This window comes from Cherax quadricarinatus, chromosome 5 (genome assembly GCF_038502225.1).
Source record: "Cherax quadricarinatus isolate ZL_2023a chromosome 5, ASM3850222v1, whole genome shotgun sequence".
In the NCBI taxonomy this organism is placed as follows: domain Eukaryota; kingdom Metazoa; phylum Arthropoda; class Malacostraca; order Decapoda; family Parastacidae; genus Cherax; species Cherax quadricarinatus.
In genome coordinates, this window is record NC_091296.1 from 6,008,004 (window position 1) to 6,027,696 (window position 19,693).

The following is a 19,693-nucleotide window of genomic DNA, read 5'->3' on the forward strand; positions in this document are numbered from 1 at the left end:
GGAGACTACTACCCAGTAAAAGTAGGTCTTAGACAGGGATGTGTAATGTCACCATGTTTTTTTTTTTTTTTGTTTTTTTCAACAAGTCGGCCATCTCCCACCGAGGCAGGGTGACCCAAAAAAGAAAGAAAATCCCCAAAAAGAAAATACTTTCATCATCATTCAACACTTTCACCACACTCACACATTATCACTGTTTTTGCAGAGGTGCTTAGAATACAACAGTTTAGAAGCATACACATATAAAGATACACAACATATCCCTCCAAACTGCCAATATCCCAAACCCCTCCTTTAAAGTGCAGGCATTGTACTTCCCATTTCCAGGACTCAAGTCCGACTATATGAAAATAACTGGTTTCCCTGAATCCCTTCACTAAATATTACCCTGCTCACACTCCAACAGATCGTCAGGTCCCAAGTACCATTCGTCTCCATTCACTCCTATCTAACACGCTCACGCACGCCTGCTGGAAGTCCAAGCCCCTTGCCCACAAAGCCTCCTTTACCCCCTCTCTCCATCCCTTTCAAGGACGACCCCTACCCCTCCTTCCTTCCCCTATAGATTTATATGCTTTCCATGTCATTCTACTTTGATCCATTCTCTCTCTAAATGACCAAACCACCTCAACAACCCCTCTTCTGCCCTCTGACTAATACTTTTATTAACTCCACACCTTTTCCTAATTTCCACACACCGAATTTTCTGCATAATATTTACACCACACATTGCCCTTAAACAGGACATCTCCACTGCCTCCAACCGTCTCCTCACTGCTGCATTTACCACCCAAGCTTCACACCCATATAAGAGTGTTGGTACTACTATACTTTCATACATTCCCTTCTTTGCCTCCATAGATAACATTTTTTTGACTCCAAATATGCCTCAACGCACCACTCACCTTTTTTCCCTCATCAATTCTATGATTAACCTCATCCTTCATAAATCCATCCGCCGACACGTCAACTCCCAAGTATCTGAAAACATTCACTTCTTCCATACTCCTCCTCCCCAATTTGATATCCAATTTTTCTTTATCTAAATCATTTGATACCCTCATTACCTTACTCTTTTCTAAGTTCACTTTCAACTTTCTACCTTTGCACACATTCCCAAACTCATCCACTAACCTTTGCAATTTTTCTTCAGAATCTCCCATAAGCACAGTATCATCAGCAAAAAGTAACTGTGTCAATTCCCATTTTGAATTTGATTCCCCAAAATTTAATCCCACCCCTCTCCCGAACACCCTAGCATTTACTTCCTTTACAACCCCATCTACAAATATATTAAACAACCATGGTGACATTACACATTCCTGTCTAAGACCTACTTTTACCGGGAAGTAGTCTCCCTCTCTTCTACACACCCTAACCTGAGCCTCACTATCCTCATAAAAACTCTTTACAGCATTTAATAACTTACCACCTATTCCATATACTTGCAACATCTGCCACATTGCTCCTCTATCCACTCTATCATATGCCTTTTCTAAATCCATAAATGCAATAAAAACTTCCCTACCTTTATCTAAATACTGTTCACATATATGCTTCAATGTAAACACTTGATCTACACATCCCCTACCCACTCTGAAACCTCCTTGCTCATCCGCAATCCTACATTCTGTCTTACCTCTAATTCTTTCATTTATAACCCTACCGTACACTTTTCCTTGTATACTCGGTAAACTTATTTTCTTTCTTTCAACACACCGGCCGTATCCCACCGAGGCGGGGTGACCCAAAAGGAAAAACGAAAGTTTCTCCTTTCAAATTTAGTAATATATACAGGAGAAGGGGTTACTAGCCCCTTGCTCCCGGCATTTTAGTCACCTCTTACAACACGCATGGCTTACGGAGGAAGAATTCTGTTCCACTTCCCCATGGAGATAAGAGGAAATAAACAAGAACAAGAACTAGAAAGAAAATAGAAGAAAACCCAGAGGGGTATGTATATATACACTTGTACATGTTTGTGTAGTGTGACCTAAGTGTAAGTAGAAGTAGCAAGACATACCTGAAATCTTGCATGTTCATGAGACAGAAAAAAGGACACCAGCATTCCTATCATCATGTAAAACAATTACAGGCTTTCGTTTTACACTCACTTGGCAGGACGGTAGTACCTCCCTGGGCGGTTGCTGTCTACCAACCTACTACCTAGACTCAGTAAACTTATTCCTCTATAATTTTTACAGTCTCTCGTGTCCCCTTTCCCTTTATATAAAGGGACTATACATGCTCTCCGCCAATCCCTAGGTACCTTCCCCTCTTTCATACATTTATTAAACAAAAGTACCAACCACTCCAACACTATATAACCCCCCCTGCTTTTAACATTTCTGTCATGATCCCATCAGTTCCAGCTGCTTTACCCCCTTTCATTCTACGTAATGGCTCGCGTACCTCCCCCATACTTACATTCTGCTCTTCTTCACTCCTAAAAGATGGTATACCTCCCTGACCAGTGCATGAAATTACTGCCTCTCTTTCTTCCTTAACATTTAAAAGTTCCTCAAAATATTCTCGCCATCTACCTAATACCTCCATCTCCCCATCTACTAACTCCCCTACTCTGTTTTTAACTGACAAATCCATACTTTCCCTAGGCTTTCTTAACTTGTTTAACTCACTCCAAAATTTTTTCTTCTTTTCATTAAAATTTCTTGACAGTGCCTCTCCCACTCTATCATCTGCTCTCCTTTTGCACTCTCTCACCACTCTCTTTACCTTTCTTTTACTCTCCATATACTCTGCTCTTCTTATAACACTTCTGCTTTGTAAAAACCTCTCATAAGCTACCTTTTTCTCTTTTATCACACCCTTAACTTCATCATTCCACCAATCACTCCTCTTTCCTCCTACCCCCACCCTCCTATAACCACAAACTTCTGCCCCACATTCTAATACTGCATTTTTAAAACTATTCCAACCCTCTTCAACCCCCCCACTACTCATCTTTGCACTAGCCCACCTTTAGTCGCTTATATCTCACCCGAACTTGCTCCTCCCTTAGTTTATACACTTTCACCTCCCTCTTACTTGTTGTTGCCACATTCCTCTTTTCCCATCTACCTCTTACTCTAACTGTAGCTACAACTAAATAATGATCCGATATATCAGTTGCCCCTCTATAAACATGTACATCCTGGAGCCTACCCATGGTTGTTTAATATATTTATAGATGGGGTTGTAAAAGAAGTAAATGCTAGGGTGTTCGGGAGAGGGGTGGGATTAAATTATGGGGAATCAAATACAAAATGGGAATTGACACAGTTGCTTTTTGCTGATGATACTGTGCTTATGGAAAATTCTAAAGAAAAACTGCAAAGGTTAGTGGACGAGTTTGAGAGTGTGTGTAAAGGTAGAAAGTTGAAAGTGAACATAGAAAAGAGTAAGGTGATGAGGGTATCAAATGATTTAGATAAAGAAAAATTAGATACCAAATTGGGGAGAAGGGGTATGGAAGAAGTGAATGTTTTCAGATACTTGGGAGTTGATGTGTCGGCGGATGGATTATGAAGGATGAGGTTAATCATAGAATTGATGAGGGAAAAAAGATGAGTGGTGCATTGAGGTATATTTCTTTCTTTCTTTCAACACACCGGCCGTATCCCACCGAGGCGGGGTAGCCCAAAAGGAAAAACGAAAGTTTCTCCTTTTACATTTAGTAATATATACAGGAGAAGAGGTTATTGAGGTATATGTAGAGACAAAAAACATTATCTATGGAGGCAAAGAAGGGAATGTATGAAAGTATAGTAGTACCAACACTTATGTGGGTGTGAAGCTTGGGTTGTGAATGCAGCAGCGAGGAGACGGTTGGAAGCAGTGGAGATGTCCTGCCTAAGGGCAATGTGTGGTGTAAATATTATGCAGAAAATTCGGAGTGTAGAAATTAGGAGAAGGTGTGGAGTTAATAAAAGTATTAGTCAGAGGGCTGAAGAGGGGTTGTTGAGGTGGTTTGGTCATTTAGAGAGAATGGATCAAAGTAGAATGACATGGAGAGCATTTAAATCTGTAGGGGGAGGGAGGCAGGGTAGAGGTCATCCTCGAAAAGGTTGGAAGGAAGGGGTAAGGGAGGTTTTGTGGGTGAGGGGCTTGAACTTCCAGCAGGCGTGCATGAGCGTGTTCGATAGGAGTGAATGGAGACGAATGGTGTTTGGGACCTGACAATCTGTTGGAGTGTGAGCAGGGTAATATTTAGTGAAGGGATTCAGGGAAACCTGTTATTTTTATATAGCCGGACTTGAGTAGTGGAAATGGGAAGTACAATACCTGCACTCTAAAGGAGGGGTTCGGGATATTGACATTTTGGAGGGATATGTTGTGTATCTTTATACATATATGCTTCTAAACTGTTGTGTTCTGAGCACCTCTGCAAAAACAGTGATTATGTGTGAGTGAGGTGAAAAAGTTGAATGATGATGAAAGTATTTTCTTTTTGGGGATTTTCTTTCTTTTTGGGTCACCCTGCCTCGGTGGGAAACGGCCGACTTGTTAAAAAAAAAAAACAGTAAATAATATGGTGTATTGAAGTCAGTCTTCATTTCGTTGGGAAATGGCTGATGTGTTAAAAAAGTCATCACTGAAATATACCATTAATCATTGCACCATTTCTTATCCCTAGAAAAAAAATTTGATTTTACAGTGAATAGGAATATTAACCCTTTCAGGGTCCGTCCCGTAGATCTACGGCTTTACGTTCAGGGTCCAAACCGTAGATCTACGTCATGAGCTCGGCTCACTCTGATAAACTGAGTGGTACATTTGGGCCTAGATATGAGAGAATACAGCTATGTGGTATGTGTGCACCACATAAAACAGATCCTGCAGCACACTGTGTATAATGAGAGAAAAAAACTGAAATCATGATTTTTCGATAAAACAGCGACTTTGGAATGTTTTTTCGTATGTTTTTTATAGTTGTATTTGCGATTTCTTGGTCTCATTTGATAGAATGGAAGACATATTACAGAAATAGAGATGATTTTGATTGGTTTTAGCACTGGAAATGGCTTGAAACTGAGCTTAAAGTAGCAGAAATGTTAAATTTTTGCCGATATTCAAGAGTAAACAAACGACCTCACACGTCTAATACACAGCAGCTGGTGGGTCTAATATGCATTCACAAATATGGTGATGATATTTATACAATTATTACAGTATTGCATAACAGTAAATCTTCTATTTTTTGGTGTGAATAAAAATTCATTATGTGAATAAAAAATCAAAACGGAATTTATTTGTAAAGCCTCAAAACATAACTAATGAACAGAGGAAATGTTAGTTTAGTTCCAGGAATACCTACATTGTTTATTCTGGACCCTATTTTGAAATTGGAATATTTTGAACTTTGTGTGAAATTGGCCAAATTGACAATTTCCGATCACTTTAATTTGTAGTTGAAACAGTTGACTTGGCGATTTCTTGTGCTCAATCGATAGAATAGAAGTAATACTAGTGAAATAGCTAAGAATTTGGTTGACTGGAGTAATGTAGTTGGCCTAAAATGGGAGTCAAAGTCGGCAAAATCGCTGATTCGTAAATATCGCTGACACATCAAAATTCGCGAGAGCATAATTTCGTCAATTTTCCATCAAATTTCGTACTTTTTGTTTTATTACCTTCACAAAAAGATTCTCTACCATTTCATAAGAAAAAAATAACAAAATTTTTTTTGAAAATTCTTGGACACTGGGGCACCACTTCAGATTTGGGCCTTGGACCCTGAAGGGGTTAAATAATCACTGTACATTTAGAGCTAGCCATAGGGAAGTGTTAAACCCATAGGGGTCATGTAGCACCTGGGAAATAAGAGGTAATCACCTCTGATCAACAGAAGGAAAGGTAACTCAAATTCTTTGGATTAATAGCCCTTCACCAGAATCAATGCACTTTTTCTTGTCATAGTCAGTATCAAGCTAATGTTGCCTGGTATTCTGCTTAGGAAGTAATTTTATTATAACTTATTTATGATATACTGTAACAAGTATATTATAATTTTTCTATTTTTTATTCAGGTGTGGGCGTGAGAGCATGACACTGCCTCTAGGTGAACCTTCCATGGATCAGTGGTACCTGCTGGAGTGTCACTTTGGTCTTCCTCTCTTTGATGCTTCCCTCAACCAGCAGGTCTCAGACAAGATTATCTCTCACAAAATATTCAGTCCAGAAAGGTATGTAATAACAGATTCCATGCAGATGGACTGGTACTAGTAGAAAGCGAATGGTGGTGTTAAGTAATGATTTAAACTTGTTATGTCTCACATAGTTGATACGGCAAGACCAGTTTTTTAATTCACAATCAATAGTAAAAGTCAGATATTTGCCATTTATTTCCACGTGTCATGGAAATAAAATTAAAAGTGCCAGAATCATAGGCATGTGTCATATTTTTGTGCATATTACTATTTCCAGATCACTAGAATAGTCACTGCCCTTTCCTCTTTCTCCCCAAGAAACATCAGTATGCAAATTCTTGGAAAGGTTAAGCTATTAAAATTTTTTACACTATGTAAATTTTAGTAAGGTTGACCCCTCAAAGGAAGTTCCTTGATGCTGGTGAGGGGCTCTTGATCTAGGGAATTGGATCTGTGCTCTGGTTCCCTGCATTGAGCCTGAATACCTTCCATCCCTTCTCCACAGGCTCTGTATAATCCTACGGGTTTAGTGCTCCCCCATGATTATTTTTTTTTTTATTATCACACCGGCCGATTCCCATCAAGGCAGGGTGGCCCGAAAAAGAAAAACTTTCACCATCATTCACTCCATCACTGTCTTGCCAGAAGGGTGCTTTACACTACAGTTTTTAAACTGCAACATTAACACCCCTCCTTCAGAGTGCAGGCACTGTACTTCCCATCTCCAGGACTCAAGTCCGGCCTGCCGGTTTCCCTGAATCCCTTCATAAATGTTACTTTGCTCACACTCCAACAGCACGTCAAGTATTAAAAACCATTTGTCTCCATTCACTCCTATCAAACACGCTCACGCATGCCTGCTGGAAGTCCAAGCCCCTCGCACACAAAACCTCCTTTACCCCCTCCCTCCAACCCTTCCTAGGCCGACCCCTACCCCGCCTTCCTTCCACTACAGACTGATACACTCTTGAAGTCATTCTGTTTCGCTCCATTCTCTCTACATGTCCGAACCACCTCAACAACCCTTCCTCAGCCCTCTGGACAACAATTTTGGTAATCCCGCACCTCCTCCTAACTTCCAAACTACGAATTCTCTGCATTATATTCACACCACACATTGCCCTCAGACATGACATCTCCACTGCCTCCAGCCTTCTCCTCGCTGCAACATTCATCACCCACGCTTCACACCCATATAAGAGCGTTGGTAAAACTATACTCTCATACATTCCCCTCTTTGCCTCCAAGGACAAAGTTCTTTGTCTCCACAGACTCCTAAGTGCACCACTCACTCTTTTTCCCTCATCAATTCTATGATTCACCTCATCTTTCATAGACCCATCCGCTGACACGTCCACTCCCAAATATCTGAATACGTTCACCTCCTCCATACTCTCTCCCTCCAATCTGATATTCAATCTTTCATCACCTAATCTTTTTGTTATCCTCATAACCTTACTCTTTCCTGTATTCACCTTTAATTTTCTTCTTTTGCACACCCTACCAAATTCATCCACCAATCTCTGCAACTTCTCTTCAGAATCTCCCAAGAGCACAGTGTCATCAGCAAAGAGCAGCTGTGACAACTCCCACTTTGTGTGTGATTCTTTATCTTTTAACTCCACGCCTCTTGCCAAGACCCTCGCATTTACTTCTCTTACAACCCCATCTATAAATATATTAAACAACCACGGTGACATCACACATCCTTGTCTAAGGCCTACTTTTACTGGGAAAAAATTTCCCTCTTTCCTACATACTCTAACTTGAGCCTCACTATCCTCGTAAAAACTCTTCACTGCTTTCAGTAACCTACCTCCTACACCATACACTTGCAACATCTGCCACATTGCCCCCCTATCCACCCTGTCATACGCCTTTTCCAAATCCATAAATGCCACAAAGACCTCTTTAGCCTTATCTAAATACTGTTCACTTATATGTTTCACTGTAAACACCTGGTCCACACACCCCCTACCTTTCCTAAAGCCTCCTTGTTCATCTGCTATCCTATTCTCCGTCTTACTCTTAATTCTTTCAATTATAACTCTACCATACACTTTACCAGGTACACTCAACAGACTTATCCCCCTATAATTTTTGCACTCTCTTTTATCCCCTTTGCCTTTGTACAAAGGAACTATGCATGCTCTCTGCCAATCCCTAGGTACCTTACCCTCTTCCATACATTTATTAAATAATTGCACCAACCACTCCAAAACTATATCCCCACCTGCTTTTAACATTTCTATCTTTATCCCATCAATCCCGGCTGCCTTACCCATGATTATATTAATACGTAATTAGGTTGATTCATGTTGTTGTGTATTATTCGTCATAGTATTGTGTCTTGTTCTTTTTAGGCTCCTGTGTTAGTTTTGGTACAAAACTAATACAGCATATAAAGAAATTGCATAACTATATTTTAAAGTTTTCCTTGTTGCCAGATCTTTAAATAATTGCCATTTAATTATTTTTCCCAGCATTATAATCTGCATCTTTTCTCATTTAAAGTTTCTAAACATAGATGTTTTTTTCAGTGTTGAAAAGTTCAGTGCATCCAACAGGATTCTCATCCACAAACTGAGGGAGTTCATTAGTGGTAATAAGGTGAGAATTTCTCAAAACTTTAATTTTTATCTCAGTGAATCCCAACTACATCTTCGATACATTCAGTTATTTGTAGTACGAGTAATAGTAACTGAGAAACGAATACACTATGATCACAATATGCATAAATACTGTATATGAATGCACTTAAACAATTAGGCTTTCACCTTGCTTGGTATTGGTTGTGAAATCATTAGCTACCAGTATTTGCATTTTCACCCCAATTAACTCATTAATTTACAGTATTCTATCTATAGTCACAGTTTGTTTAATAGCTAATACAGTAAACAGTTTTTTTATACATTTCAATTTACACTGTCAGACCTGTTATCTCACATCAGCTTATGTAAAAGCCTGGCATAAAGGCATGCTACCACCCTCTTCCCCAATATACCATCCAAAAACAGTGACTAACACCCAAGTACATACTGCATCAGATGTAAGGAGACTTGTTCCATATGTATATCCCCATCCCGGAATCAAATTTGGGTCCTTTCAGTTGTGAGCTGAATGCTCTATTACTGTGTTACAGGTTTAGTCACTCCTGATTATGTGGAACCTTCTTTACTATCACAAGTTTCTTGGTTTTCTACTCATACTTTACATTTTTTTTTATTTTCCTCAGTACAGTTTATCTGACAGTGCTTGAGTCTTGGTAGTGGGAAGTACAGTCCCTGCACTCTGAAGGAGGGGTGGGGATGTTTGCAGTTTGGAGGGGCATCTGAATTGTTATGTCAGTGCACCGCTGGGAAAACAGTGATAGGGTGAATGATGGTGAAAGTTTCTTTTTCGGGTCACCCTACCTTGGTGGGAGACAGCTCGTGTATTAAAAAATGAATCTGTTGTGGTTTTTATTTTATTTTAGAATATTTTGTTTTACGTATATATTATCTTCTGTCTTGTTAAAATGTATGTGGTAGTAAAATGACACTTTCATCAAAGAAACTATTTACACAATGTTCCAACTGCTGAAGCTTTATCAAGTATTGTATATGGAATACATAAAAACAGTGGTATAGAAAGCATATGGGGAGGAGGTCAGGTGCCATTATAAATGAGGTCAAGTGATGTCAAGGAAGAGATCAGGTTGAAGGATCATGTTATGGTATCTTGTGTTCAGTATGTCGATTCCAGATTATCTTTGCAGTGGGTTTAAATAAAATGTGAATTCCTATTTTGTACTATGGTGTTGCTAAAGTAGCTGGTGTCAGCCTGAAGAAACCTGCATTTAATTGTTTTCTTTGTAAAGATGATGTGCTTGTTTCCATTCCATGATGTATGAATATGTGCTGTGGTACATCATGCATGTATTGTCTCATCCATTCATGTCAGTGTTCTTTAAGTCCAGTATCTAAATCCCTTGCCGTCTCTCCTATGTAAAAGTGATCACAATCACTACAAGGTACACTGTAGACTCCTGCTGTGCCTGTGTTCTTGTTTACAAATTATTATTATTATAATCAAAAAGAAGCGCTAAGCCACAAGGGCTATACAGCGCTGACTTCTTGTTTATAAAGAAAACAACAGGACCTAACACAAGTGTCTAAAGGCTGACACCATCCACCTTGCCAACACTAAAACAAAACAGTGGGATGTACATTTTGTCTAAACCTATTGTACAGATAATCTTGAACGACCGTATTAAGCACAAAATACCCTTTGACCTCACCTCCACCCAGTGTCACTTGACCTCGCTTGTAATGGCATTTATCCTGGTGGGACCTGACTTGATCTGGTAGTACCTGACCTGACCTAGTAGCACCTCTACTCCCCATGTGTTTTATACATTATTATTTTTATGTATTCCATATACTGTAATAAATAAAGTAAGTAAATAAAGTCCCAAGTAGGTGAAAACCTATGTTAATAAAACGTTTCTTTGTTGATTGTCTTTTTTTTTTATCACTATTTGCTAACTCAGCTTTTCTTTCATAAAATGGATATGTTGTGGGTTTTAAGCAGAGTGTGCAATCTTGGATTATAAAGCAACAGTTGTTTTGCTGAACAAGAAGAATATAAAAATAAATTGTCATAACTGTGACAGTGTCTGTATATTGCAAAATTAATATACTGATTTCGTTGTTGACAAAACACAGTACTTATTAAAATTAGTTTGGCATAAGATAAGCTGAAAAGGATTAAGCAAAATTATATTATGTTAATTTTAAGAAGGTTAGGTAAGGTTGCTAAGTTAATTTTCATGTAAAATTTACAAAAATATTTATAAATTAATTCTTAAATTCAGTTTTTTGACAAGGCCTTTTAGGGCAATTGGCCTGTTTAATAAATGTTTAATGTTGTCTGAAAAGCATGACACATCTTGAAAATGAAAGCTAAATCATAATATTTTCCATCAGGCCCAAGGGGTGTGTATAGAGGTTCAGCAGCGCGGCAGCTGCCGGGAAGGAGCATCAAACTTACCCCTGCCCACCACGCCTTTATTGTTTGCCCAGGGACGACTCAGCCCTTGGGAAGGCTCCTGATAACTCTTTATCTACAATTTTTACTTACATAAACTGGTGTGATCAAATGTGAACATAAGATATACATTCGAGTACAGCATAAAGAATGATAGTGATTTTTTTTTAAAATTGCAAGTTCATGAAAATGCTTTTCTTTAAGTTTGTGTCTAAACACTTAGTGAATACTGTAGCCATTTTAAGGTGTGAAATGGACAGTGGTGTCTATTTTGACTCTTAATAACCCAGTGATAAAATGCAGATTATAAATGATAAAATAAAATATGCAAACATTTGTACAGTATTGATATTCAAATAATTTCTTAGTTATATAATAAGCACAAACTTGTTTAAAAAGATCTTTTCATGGATTTGATATCAGATGGTACCATAATATATTATGGTTTAAAATAAATTTTGTAATTGTTAGAAAGACAATAGCATGAGAATAGCTGATGGCTTTAGGTTAAATATTTGTATGATAGAGACTGCTATGTAAATGAGGTAGAATTGATGTTTAAGTCTGAGACATATTGTAAGATTGTTCAGTTCATCATTATATGTTTCAATATATGGTATTCCTATATGCAGTATAAGTGTGTTTAAATGTGTTTATTATTTTTTTTAAAGTAGTATATTTTGCCTCATTTGTATTTTTTTTTTTTTAATTTGAATAAGGCTTCTCACAATGCAACTTTGTATTTGAGTCCTTTATCTCAGACTATTTATATTTGCCAAATACATCTTTGACTACCCATACACAACACACTCACCTAATAAGGGCTGAAAATACATCTTCACACCCTCTCGCACAGTTGCCATAATTGTGTTTATACTGTACTGATGTGTATATGTTGAGAGAAAATCCATATGACACTAAATTGCAGCAAAGAAATTGGTTGTATACAGTATTTTGAAGTCCATCTGTATACAGTATTTTGAGCTCCACCTTATGTTCTCCTCAGCATAATACTGATGAGAATCTCAGTTGAATGTTGAATGATAGTCATTCTCTTGTGTGTTTTATTGTCAATTTGCAGGTTTTCTCTCAACATTGGCAAGTGTTTATTAATTTGTATCTTACAGTATTCATCCACTTTTGTTACATAGCATAATAATGTCATATACAAAGGTACACATTTATGTATGATGTACCTGTTCATCTCAATATATATTTCATCTTCATTTCAAATCTTTTACATTGGCTACATTCTCTGACCAAAAACGAGATACTTGCAATCGACATTCTCTAGGTATTATGGGTTTTTACATTTCTGTCCACTCTGGCAAACTGAAATTTTCTGTGTTGTGTATTTTTACATTCCATTGTTACTTTGGTGTTCATTTATTGCTTTTAGAGTGGCTTTTATTATTTTCATGTAAAATAAAAGCTAAACCCATGCAAGTCATTCAGCAATATTGAAGTGGATCTTACTGAATGACTCTTGAAAGAACAAGATTTTATTTAACAAAGCATAACTGCTTAAAACTAGTTCTATCAAGATTTAAACAAAGATCTGAAAATATTAACCTTATACTGTACACTGGTCTACACAGTGACATTATTATTATCACAAAAAAAAAAAAAGTGCTGAACCTGTATGGGTCATTTGGCACCAGTATCTTGTGTAGTTGGGTGTTCAGCAAGAGGCAATCACTTTCAGGTACATAAAAAATAATGCACTGTAGTTGAATTTTTACTATATAATTGATACTAGTTATGTTTTTAACACACCAGCTATTTCCTATCAAGGTAGAGTGACCCAACAAAGACAACATTTTCATTGTCACTCATTCAATCAATATTACAGTTCAGATGACCCTCCAAACCATAATACCTCCACTCCTTCAGAGTGTAGGCACTGTACTTCCCACCTCCAGGACTCAAGTCTGGCAAACATGGAAACCGGTTAGCTGGACTCAGGTCCTGGAGGCGGGAAGTATAGTACCTGCACTCTGAAGGAGGGGTACTGGGAAGTATAGTATCTGCACTCTGAAGGAGGGGTACTGGGAAGTATAGTATCTGCACTCTGAAGGAGGGGTACTGGGAAGTATAGTATCTGCACTCTGAAGGAGGGGTAATGGGAAGTATAGTACCTGCACTCTGAAGGAGGGGTAATGGGAAGTATAGTATCTGCACTCTGAAGGAGGGGTAATGGGAAGTATAGTATCTGCACTCTGAAGGAGGGGTAATGGGAAGTATAGTATCTGCACTCTGAAGGAGGGGTAATGGGAAGTATAGTATCTGCACTCTGAAGGAGGGGTAATGGGAAGTATAGTATTGCACTCTGAAGGAGGGGTAATGGGAAGTATAGTATCTGCACTCTGAAGGAGGGGTAATGGGAAGTATAGTATCTGCACTCTGAAGGAGGGGTAATGGGAAGTATAGTATCTGCACTCTGAAGGAGGGGTAATGGGAAGTATAGTATCTGCACTCTGAAGGAGGGGTAATGGGAAGTATAGTATCTGCACTCTGAAGGAGGGGTAATGGGAAGTATAGTATCTGCACTCTGAAGGAGGGGTAATGGGAAGTATAGTATCTGCACTCTGAAGGAGGGGTAATGGGAAGTATAGTATCTGCACTCTGAAGGAGGGGTAATGGGAAGTATAGTATCTGCACTCTGAAGGAGGGGTAATGGGAAGTATAGTATCTGCACTCTGAAGGAGGGGTAATGGGAAGTATAGTATCTGCACTCTGAAGGAGGGGTAATGGGAAGTATAGTATCTGCACTCTGAAGGAAGGGTGGGGATGTTGCAGTTTGGAGTAGCATTGGAATTGTAATGTCAGCATGCTTCTGGCAAGACAGTGACTGAATAAGTGAATGAAAGTGTTTCTTTGTTGGCTCATCCTACCTTTGTGGTAGATGGTCATAGTGTTAAAAAAAATCACTTAGTAGTAAAAAGAAGTAATATAATGAAAATATTACAAGTGTGATTGAACATTTTTTAATTATTTTCTGTTAAAAAATAAAATATTCAACAGAATTTAATATAAAGTACCCCTTTATATAATTAACTTCTATGCAAATTGTGGTGTAAATTAAGATAATGTTTAAAAACTTAGAGGTGGATATAATAGAGACATATTACATATCATTAAGCATTGAATGAAAGTCACATTGTAAAGCCAGTTCCTTGTTTTTCCTTAGTAATTAATAATACATTCTACCTTCCTGGTACCTATACATTATTCTTCTGTGATTTATATACAGTAGTTCCATTCTCTTAATATATTGTTTTGTATATATCAGAGCTTCATATATATTATTTTTACTATTAATACTTATTTTAATTCACATAAGTGCTAAACCCTTGTGGGTTTAGTGCATTAAATCTTTAGCAAAGAAAATGTTCAGAGATCAATACAGTATTTTACTTTGTTATTACATGTTTAATTAAGTGTTATCAACCATAAAGGTTTGACTGTCATGGAAAAATGCTGAGAGAATTTGTGGTCATTTTAAAGTTTGGCCTGGTCAGAGACCAGGGCAAGTACTCTCCAGGCCTGGTCTGGGACCAGGCCAAATGTTCTCCAGGTAGACCACTTTATAACGGTAGCATTATTATTTTATTCTTGGAAGGAGCTCTAAACCTGTAAGGGGAAAACAGCATCTTGGGGAATGAGAGGCAATTACAATTGATCCAAGGAGAGATAAGGTCATATTCCTTGAATCAAGTGACCCTCACTGGCAATAAAGAAATCTCCCTTGAGGGGTCAAGTAGGAGAGAACTCTTGGTGGTAAACAGGGATAAAGAGATTGAGAAAAAAAAAGAATTCTTACATTATTATTATTATTATCAAATTTAATAACTAAACCTGAAAGGGTCATACAGCTAAAGGTGTGCTTATTACCTGTCAGGAAATTAATACTAGATTGTGGAAAAACAGATCAGTTAATGAAACATTGCAAGGGAATGAAGGAAGAATAACAACAAAAGTAGAGGAGTCTGGGGACAGTTAGTGTCCAATAAAGTCTAAACCTGACAGTAACCTTAATTAGGAAGAATTTTTTTCAGTTATAGTATTATCGTCACAAGAAAATGTTATACATACTTGAAAGGGTGATGTTTCGGTATTGTGAAAGGCTGTAGCCAACTGTAAATTTACTGCAAGGTGAAAAGTGGGTAAGGAGACTTCTCCATGTCTTTCCCTAACCAGGACCTTTGTTCATGAGGCAGCTGTGCTGCTGCTGCTGCTCCCCAGGCTGCATTTCCCATTGATTATTACTGAAAGTACTAAACTTGTTTAGGTTATTTATTGTACCTTTGCCACTAGTTTAGAAAAGGGAGCACGTACCACGTTTTCTGCCGTCATCACTATGATATTTCATGGACTTGAATCTAATTAAAACTATGTGCTTAGTAAAAACATTATAATTAAATGTCTATGGCATGTGCTTGTCATGCTAAGTAGAGATCACATTAGATTTTCTTGCATATTCAATTGTTTTTTCTCTGGTAGCAATCTGAAAGATTGCTGCATGGTCATCCTAATTATTATGATCATAACCAAGTGCTAAACCCATGAGGGTCATACAACACTACTAGTATAATAATAGGGAAGTGCTATACCTATTGGGGTCAAACTGGCAATAGGAATGGAAAAATAAACATCTCCTTGGATCAAGAAACGTTCACCAGTATTGTGACAACCCCTAGGTTATTCATCCTTAATTATGTCAAACTACTGTAAGCAGATCATATGAATGATAGCTGTCAGTGTACTCTTATCTTGACAACTTTAATATTTTTGAATACAGTACAGGTGGGCCCTGCTTTATGGTGCTTCACTTTATGGCATTTTGCTAATGCATTGGTTTTCAGTTTCACCCATTCTTCATTTATTCAGACTTCCTATAATAAATATAATCACCACTCACTATAAGCTAAAGACGAAAATATTGTAAGGTAAGTAATGTACATACTGCGTATGCATTATTTTAGGCCTGGCTCTGTTGTTCACTTAATATATGATAGTGTAAACATGTTATCAAGCTTGTGTGTGTATTTGAAAAAGGAAAAAGGCTGTTTCACCTTACAGCTGTAGCCTGGAACCTAACCTATATAATCAGGGCCCTAATGTAGTCTTTTGTGCTTTAAGATTTCTCTAGCATTACAAGCACATCTATTATGCCACATTTCTAACAAGCATTTTTTTTTTTTTGGCAGGTATCTAGACATGTTCAGTCAGCTATTCACAAGTTACGAGTTTCCCCTCAGGGAAGATATTCATTTCTTGGACATTTATTTTTTCCAAATATTCCTTCACCAAGCAAGGGGCTAGTAACTCCTATATATATATTACTAAATTTAAAAAGAGAAGTTTTTGTTTTTGTTTTTGGGCCACCCTACCTCAGTGGGATACGGCCGGTTTGTTGAAAGACGATGATTCTCTCGCTAGCCGTGAAACTGCCAACAGCAACAATGGTCTGAGTTAACACACAAGTCATTTTCTGTCAAACCACACTTGGGTTTCTGGCTATCCTATTACCATATTTTAGGTTTGGGAAGCTACATTTGCACAATTATGAATCAATCTGCTTCCCTACAAATATGTATTGTATGGAGAAGCATTTGCCACATCTCGGCAATTACTGTCAGTGTTCCATAACCTAATTAACTGTTCTATCAGAGTATGCAGAATTCACCTCTGACATCTGACACCCTACTGTTCTTCTAGCTTCTCGTGTGTATGGACTGATGAAGCCACTGTGTGGCGAAACATTTCCTCAATAAAGATACCCAAGAGTTGCACATGTCTAATGGATGAGGACTAACAAACTTACACCTCACAGAGTCCAACTTTCAAGACTTGATGGTTTTGAAAAAGAAACTAAGCCATTGCAGCATGTCTTCAATTTTGCACCTACATTAACTCCTGCCCATCACACCTGTGCCCACAGCACTGTATGACTCATACAGATTTAGCTCTTAATTTGATAATTTATGAAGGATCAACATTATAACATTTGTGGGAGACTGCTAAAACCATAGGGGTTATACAGTGCCTGGGGGAACTAGGCATTCAGGGTCAATCCAAGAAGGGGAGGACAAGTCCAGTTCTTTGAATCAAGAACCATTCACTAGTATACTAATAATAATAATCAAAGCAAGTGCTAAACCCAAAGGGATCATACAGCATTGCAGGTAGGGATGTATGAAAGGAGGAATGTGCAAGGTGAGGGAGTGAAGGGCAGGGGTTAGTGAGGAGTGCAAAAAAAATTAAAATTAAAATCACAGTTGGTGCAATAAGTTAGTTTCTGCTAAAAAAAAAAAAGTCAGTGTGTGTGCATGAAAGGTTGGACTTTAAGCAAGGAGGACAGTTAGAATAAGTGTACTGGAGCAGCAAAGATGACATCCTCACTAGTATTAAGATGATAATGATTAAATTAAGTACTAAACCTCAAAGGGCCATACAGCACTTCAGTAGTATTAACCCTTTCACTTGGAAGCCCTGAAATTAAAGTGCTCAGAGCATTGGCATTTAAAAAAAATCTGAAATGGTAGAGAATCTTTTTTTATTATAATAATAAAAAAGCGCTAAACCACAGAGAATCTTTTAGTTTGGGTAATAACATCAAAAGTTCAAAAGTATGAAATCTCATGAAAAACTTAGGGAATTAAAGAGGTATAAAGTAGAAGATTGAGACACTTATGCAGCATATGGGAATCTTTATTCAGGAAACGTTTCGCCACACAGTGGCTTCATCAGTCCAATACAAAGAGGAAGGCGTAAGGAGAGGAGGAGTATGAGGTAATCAGTCCCTCAGCCTGGAGTCGATGTGTTCAGTCCATCAATCTTGTAGAATGTACAGCATAGGGCCGTAGACGTGGCTTATATACTGTAGTGAGGTGAGGTGAAGCAGGCGGAGGCGGGGTCATAGTGGTACCATCCACTAGTCGAAGTAGGTCTTCGTCCAAAGGTTGAACAAGGTATAAAGTAAACGGTTTGGGTACAATTTAAGCATCAGCGATTTTGGCCACCAAGTCCTATTTTAACCCTCTGAGTGTTAGAACCCCTGATCTGAAACTTACTCTCAATGTTGGAGAATTTAAAAAAAAAAAACATTTTTTATGACAATCTTTTTCCAAAGGTAATGAAACCAAAAGTGTGAAAGTTGATGGAAAACCTAAGGAATTACACTCTTGCAAAGTTAGCAGTCTTGGCGATTTTATTAAATTTGAGCCCTATTTTTGGCCAATTCTAATGTTCCAGTCAACCAGACTCATAGCTAATTTGTGCTGTATAGTCCTTGTGGCTTAGTGCTTCTTTTTTATTATAATAATAATAATAGCTAATTTGTTTGTATTCCTTCTATTCTATTGACTGAGTACATGAAATTGCCCATTAACCCATTTCAACTACCCAATAAAGTGATCAGAAATTGGTAATTTTGCCAATTTCACACAAAATTAAAAAACTGCCAATTTCAAAATAAGTCCAGAATAAACAATTTAGACATTCCTGGCATTAAAACATTTCCTCTGTTCATTAATCGTGTTCTCAGGCCTCTCCTATATTACGCTTGCTTTCCATTTTCAGTTTTTCATGCAAAAAATAAAAGATTTACTGTTATGCAGACTACTGCATTATTGTAAAAATTATATAAATTATGTCGGCATATTTGTGGATGCATATTAGACCCACCAGTTGAACATGTACTGAATGAGTGATATAATTTGTGCACTCTGGAATATTGGCAAAAATCAAACAAATTGCTACTTTGAGCAAAATTTGAAGCTACTTTCAGTCATGAAACAAATGAAAACCATCTCTATTTCTGTAAATATCTTCCATTCTATAAGACCAAGAATACAACAATAAAAACCATAAAAAATACACCTCAAAGTTGCTGTTTTAAACCAAAAAATGGTCACAGTTTTTTACCATCATGTATTGCTTGCTGCAGGAATTTTTTTATATGGTGTACACTTACTGCATAGACCCATTCTCTCATATCTAGGCCCAAATTAACCACTCACAGCTTAACTGAGTGAGCTGAGCTCATGGTGTAGAACTACAGAATCGACTCTGGCTTCAAAGCCAGAGCCTGACCCTCAAAGAGTTAAGCCAGTTTCACTGTTCGGTTCAACCAAATTCTTAGCTATTTTACTAATATTCCTTCCATTCTATCAACTGAGCACAAGACACCGCCCATTCATCTAACAGAACTACCCTGTAAGATGCACAGAGCTTGGTAATTTAATCAATTTTACAAAAAATGAAAAAATTCACTTGAAAAAAGTACAAAATAAATACTGAAGACATTCCAGGCACTAAAACAACACTTTCTCTGTTCATTAATCATGTCCCCAGGCCTCTCCTATATTATTACACTTGAATTCATCACAAAAATTTGAAAATTCACCCTACTTCTCAGATAATAAAATATGTATAGCCAGGAATGATTGGCCACTGTTTAAGGCATCCCAGTAATTGAATCAAACCTGGTAAAAACTCATCAAACAGACCTG

General features: G+C 37.7%; 1 protein-coding gene across 1 annotated transcript in view; it reads left to right on the top strand.

Moving 5' to 3' along the window:
- Positions 1 to 19,058, top strand: part of LOC128684945 (protein FAM91A1) — a 45,297-nt gene extending 26,239 nt beyond the window's left edge. Inside the window, exons 15-17 of the mRNA XM_053771318.2 lie at positions 6,030 to 6,185; positions 8,690 to 8,759; positions 11,117 to 19,058. Coding sequence (XP_053627293.1) covers positions 6,030 to 6,185; positions 8,690 to 8,759; positions 11,117 to 11,242 — 352 coding nt within the window. The 3' untranslated portion in view covers positions 11,243 to 19,058. The remainder of the gene's footprint in view (positions 1 to 6,029; positions 6,186 to 8,689; positions 8,760 to 11,116) is intronic.
- The last annotated feature ends 635 nt before the right edge of the window (positions 19,059 to 19,693 follow it).